Source organism: Nomascus leucogenys, chromosome 6 (assembly GCF_006542625.1).
Source record: "Nomascus leucogenys isolate Asia chromosome 6, Asia_NLE_v1, whole genome shotgun sequence".
Lineage (NCBI taxonomy): Eukaryota > Metazoa > Chordata > Mammalia > Primates > Hylobatidae > Nomascus > Nomascus leucogenys.
The window spans coordinates 44660910-44666909 of record NC_044386.1 but is presented as its reverse complement, the minus strand read 5'-3'; the positions used below and the strand labels follow the sequence as shown (position 1 = coordinate 44666909).

At 32.1% G+C, this 6000-nt stretch overlaps 1 protein-coding gene across 2 annotated transcripts in view; it reads right to left on the bottom strand.

The window, feature by feature from the left end:
* Positions 1-298: 298 nt before the first annotated feature.
* ZNF280D (zinc finger protein 280D) overlaps positions 299-6000 on the bottom strand; it is a 105776-nt gene continuing 100074 nt past the window's right edge. For both annotated transcript variants that reach the window (XM_003266965.2, XM_012507559.1), the window contains exons 21-22: positions 5317-5372; positions 299-2237 (exon numbers count right to left, since the gene is read on the bottom strand). In XM_003266965.2, the coding sequence (XP_003267013.1) occupies positions 1613-2237; positions 5317-5372 (681 nt within the window). In that variant the 3' untranslated portion in view covers positions 299-1612. The remainder of the gene's footprint in view (positions 2238-5316; positions 5373-6000) is intronic.

Sequence of the window (6000 nt, the reverse complement as noted above, 5' to 3'; positions counted from 1 at the left end):
TCATAATATATTTTGCCTATTTAGCCTCTTTAAATTGTTGAGCAGATAGAAAAGTATAATATTAAATTCTATTTCTCTTGAAGTAAAAGAATTTATAAAGCAAATCTATTCTCATAAATATTAGCAATATTGTCCCCTGTACTTTAAGTCCTAATTTAAAATAATGTATCAGCAGTTAAGGAATGTAGAATGGAATCCTCACCACTAACACTGATATTAAATTTCTTGAACAAGTATATAATTTCTAAAGGCACCAAAGGTAATCTGAATCAAGCAGTGATTGGAAAAACAGAATTACTCGGGGACAGATTTTTATTGCAAATATTTACTCAAAAACTACTATATACAGCAGAGTTTTAATCGCCATTTAAAACATTGAACATTCAGTGAAACAAAATTTAAGAATTCAAAGCACATTTTAAGAAGTAAAAATGAAGCATTTTAAATAAAAGTTTATTAGTATTTCAAAGCAAACTACTGTTCTTCATATTATCCATTTCTATATCTATTATATTCTAGATGATAAAAAAACTGAAAAATCAATTTAGCAGCCATCTTATAGATAAATTAGGCTAAATTTCCAAAACCAGTTCTTTTACATCACTGTTTTAGGTCCCATTTGAAGTTTTTATTTTACAATTACAGAAAAGTCACTTAAACATGGCTGAATACATGCCAGGACATGTTTTCGGTTTACTGCTTTACAATATCTACATTATACCATACTTTGGTTTGGCTTCCAGACCATTTTTATGGGCCTATTTCTAAAGAAGATCATTAAAACAATATTAAAAGCATAATAGCTACAGGAGTTTCAACAATAGGTTTCTACTTTACATTAATACAACTAATACATCAAAGAATTTCTACACAGCTTACACACTGACAAAAAGCACAAATATAAATTTATATCTTAATAATTCCACTTTCACTGAAAGTTTAATTAAGGTAAGCTTACAGCCTGGCAGGCTAACACTTGTATGGAGGTACAAAGATTCAAATATTCTGTTTACATGCGTCTGACTGGAATGTTATATTAAATCCAAAATTAAGTTTATGTTCATCCAAATTCTCATTAGATCAATTTAGTACTCTAAGCATGCTCCATTTACCAGCATCATCCTCAAAAATAAAGCCTGCATTAACAATGTTAATCAGCCATTGTTTTAAATCAATTACTCCCAAAAGTACATGGTTTCCAAATCCCTTTCTCTCAGTTAACTGAAAAGGATATATAGGTAATAAGGATTTTTAGCTTAGGATTGATGGAAGTTTGAAAGGCTTTATAAATATTACTAATATCATCAATTCATGTCAGCAACCAAATCTCATTTCCTTGAAAACCATTAAATGAGGCCTTTGCACTGCAAATTTAACTATCATTAAAATCCTGTTCGTGTTTTTAAAAACTTTTTGGGAATCCCTACTAAACATGCTATTATTGGTGAATTGATTTGTTTGATAACATAGGTTGAACATACAGGTAAAGTGTATGTGTGACCTCCCTTACATATTTCCATTTCTGAACCTACAGCAGCACCACTGAGCTCACCTGATAGCACTGTTCCAAATGCCCTTATCGTTGGTACACTGAAACTTAAAATGACTAATTTCAACTTCTTTCTTTTTCATCTTCCAGGTCTACTGTTGCCTCTGTTGTGCTAGGGTTATTTCCTCCAGGAATGTTATCTGTTTGATCAGACACTACTTCATCAGTCTTGGCTGAAGGATCACCACTACCTTTCTGAAGAATCTCTGTGGCTTCATACTCAAGTACCTCGGATGGAGTCAGAGGTTCCAAATGAATACTGCCTTGCTCGCTAACATCAGAACTAACAGATTCAGGTTCATCTCTTTTTCTCAAAAACTGATCAATGCTTACATTATCTGATGTTAATCGCAAATCCTTAATATTCCTTGAAGAAAATCTGGCTTCACTGGAGTTGTGATCTTTAATCTGATCAGATAAGATTATGTTTTCTGAACTTTGGCACATCTTCAACTCCATTTCCTGACAAACGTGTTGTATTTGTTTTTTCTTTTCCACTTTATCTGCACCAATATTTGAATCACAACTGAAGATGTTTTTTGAGCCAGTTTCCTGGTCTGCAAGACAGGTTTCATTTTCCTTATCTGAAACTGTTATACTTTCTTCACTTTTTGTTGTTGATGACACTTCAAATGAATTTGCATTACATCCATTTTTTTCTTCTGAAGAAGCAGCTTTATCTTGTGTACTGAAAAATAAAGTCATGGATTATGTATTTCTTCATGAAGCAATGTTTTTGAACACTATCAAAATAAAGACATGCTCTAAAAAATAAAAAGTCAAGGTACATTTGCCCACCAAAAAGGAAAACAAGTCCAAGTTCCCAATCCTTGCTATGGCAGTAAAATTTAGAAGGAGGCCATTTTCTTAGGCGAGATTCTGAGAAACTCTGGAATCACATACTAAAAGATGTCTATCAACTAGTTTTAGTCCCGGCTGTCACTCTTTTCATCTGTTCATATCTCTTGCCTGTTTCTAGTTTAAATTTAAGTATTTTTATTAACTTGTAAAAGTACCTAAAATAAAAAATATATATTTGGAAAAAAATATATATTTTTTTTATGATTTTTTTTTTTTTGAGAGAGGGTCTTACTCTGTCACCCAGACAGGAACACAGTGGTGCAAATGTCTCACTGCAGCTTTGACCTCCTGGGCTCAAGCGATCCTCTCACCTCAGCCTCCCCAGTAGCTAGGAATATAGGCGCACACCACCAAGCCCAGCTATTTTTTTAATTTTTCATAGAGACAAGGTCTTGCCATGTTGCCCAGGCTGGTCTCCTGGGCTCAAGCAATCCTCTTGCCTTGGCTCCCAAAGTGCTGGGATTACAGGTGTGAGCCACCATGCCCAGTCTCCTTTATGATTTAAATAGCTTCTTATGTTTAGAATGTCTTTCCATACATAAAATCAGACAAGCATTCAAACATATTTCTCTAATTTTTAATAGCCTAATTTTAAAAAAATAAACACATGCCTGAAAAACTGTATGTAAATATATAACATACATACACATCTAAGTGTGTGTGCATGTTTGTACACATATATATATGTGGGCTTCTGTGTGTTTATTCTGGCCCTGATGTGTTAACAGAAACTATCTAGTGAATCACAAAATATGAGAAACAAGATTTCTAAGAAGATCACCAGTCCATTATCTAGATCTAAGGATGCTTATTTTATGAAAATACATTTAATGATTACATATATCTTATTTCTTACGTTTAGTCTATCTGACATTTAGACGTATTCCCAATGAATTGCACAAATATCCTAGCAACATTTCCAAAAGGTAATTTATTATTTACTAAATTATTATTTATAAAAGGCTATTTCTCTGCTATTTGTTTTGTTCTAGTAATTTGTCTTTAGACGACTCCTAAACCAGTAGCACCCAGTTCTAACAATTATTAACAATATACTTTAGAACTAAACAAATCACCTACAATCTATAACTCTTCCCCATAAATTTCATACTTTAAAAATGTAAAAGATATTTATCAAGGATGCTCATTAAAACAACGTTTAAAATAGTGAATACAAAAAATCTAATATCTTTTTATCTTTTTTTTTCTTTTGAGACAGTCTCGCTGTGTCGCCCAGGCTGGAGTGCAGTGGCACAGTGGCGCCATCTCGGCTCACTGCAACCTCTGCCTCCCGGGTTCAAGTGATTCTCCTGCCTCAGCCTCCCGAGTAGCTGGGATTACAGGCACGTGCCACCAAGCCTGGCTAATTTTTGTATTTTTAGTAGAGACGGGGTTTCACCATGTTGGTCAGGCTGGTCTCGAACTCCTGACCTCGTGATCCACCCGGCTCGGCCTCCCAAAGTGCTGGGATTACAGGCATGAGCCACAGCGCCCAGCCAAAAACCTAATATGTTATCCAACAACAAAGGAATGATTAAATACATTATGGTATTAATAAAGAGAAAAATATAAATCTTTTTTTATGTTTGTCAGTTTCCGAAACAAATCCCATGTTTATTAAATTCATAATTTAATTTGTAAAATAGTCTATCATGCAGTTAATATATTATTTTTTATCATGGTAAAATTTTGCTTTTCTTCATTTGGATCCTGCCCATTTTCTCTCTATATATAGATGTAGATATTTTTAAGGCTAGTCAAGCGAAACAGTGGGAGTGGAGAAGGAACAAAGAACTCTGTAACTGGCTGTGATCAATTATTTGTACCAGTTTTGTTACATTATGATCGAGTTTGTCCACTATATTTTGTAATCATGTTAGCGGTAGATTAGAAAGATTCTGATTTTTACACCAGGCTACTTTAATCAATACTCTCATTAATTTCAATCACTTAACTCATTTTTTGGATCTTAACCGGTCAACTACATATGGAAAAAATTATTTTTTTTTCCTCATTTCAAATTTGTATAATTCCTATTTTTGTTCAGATCATAATGGACTAACTACAATTTACAGAAAATGTTAAATAATACAGAGATGACTAGTCTGTGTTTTCTAACTCTGTAGTTGATTTTTTGTTAACATTCCCCCGAGAACTTACAAAAAATTCAAGGTGAAGAAAGGGCGAGATAACTGTACTATTAAAGTATAAGAAACATCTTCATAGGAACTTAATCCATAACTTACTTTTAGGGATAAAAGATTAATCTCAACAGACTAACAGGCAACCTACAGTAAAATATACAGCATACAGATATAAATGGGTGAAATTACTTAAAAGACAAAATAAAATTACCCTTCTTTGGAATAAAGTTCTAATTGGGATGTTCAGATTCTCTTCTGCTAAAAGACTGTGAAACACCTTGTGTTCTTTAACATTCTACCAAAGTATGAAAATTTTAAAAGCCAATCCCTGAATCTTGAAACTACTGTGATCCTACCACGTAAGTAGTCTTATAGTTTTTTGAAAATACTTTAAAAAATCTTAAGATGACCTATTTGCAATAACTGTCCCTGTCCAGTAACATAGAGCATCCTGTAAGTGTTTTCATTTAATTGGGGCAAAGGAAGTCTGCCAACATTTTACTTGCTAGTAAGTAGTTTTTTAAAAATTTAACAACATAAAATATACTCTATATGTTTAAAAGATTTAAAAACGAAGGATATAGAGAATATTTTTCTTGGATTAAAGTTTTTAAGTTTTACTTTAATTAAAAGCCATTACAGAAAATAGCACTATATACAAAAATTTAAATAGTCCTTTGCCAGTTAACTGTGAAATAATGCAGCTCAAGTGTTATTTCGTATACTTGAATTTTATGAAATTCAGTTTTTCCTTATATTTACCTTTCAGAATTTGATGTTTCTGTTTCTCTTTCAGCCATGTTAGGTCTTGCAATTTTCTGAAATAATTAATAATACTTTTCTTTTACATTCACAGTTAATCTTAAAGAAAAATTTTTATTATACTAAACTTTCTGGATAAAAGAAACAAGTGTGCAACTTAATATAAGAAAGAAATAGAAAAATAATTTATTAAATATAAAATATAATCAGAATACTCCATAATTATATGCAGGTTTTAAAAATGTTTTTAAACCTATATAAGTTTCAGTGTACCAAAAGTTTCTGATACAAGGTAAAAAAGCAGTTACCCACTCATGTCAATATCTGCTTTTCGTAACCTCTATTTCAAATGTGGATCATAATTACAATTACTTAAATAGAAAACTGGTAAAACACAACTTGAATTTGAATAACAAGACGCATCCATAGTATTTTATATAAATATATTAAGCACAGATATTTAGATAAAACATTTCTGAATTTATGATTTCATACTGAGTCACGGTAACCCTTCTACTGTCAAACCAGAAACATGAAACAGTACACAAAGTAAGAAATATTCTACTTATTTCAAATGTTTTACAGGGAAGAAATAAAAGTGTAAAACCTCAGTCAGCCATAGGCCAATCTAACAGCTTGTAACAATTACCAGCTATGGAGTACATATGACGCATGAAGCAGTAT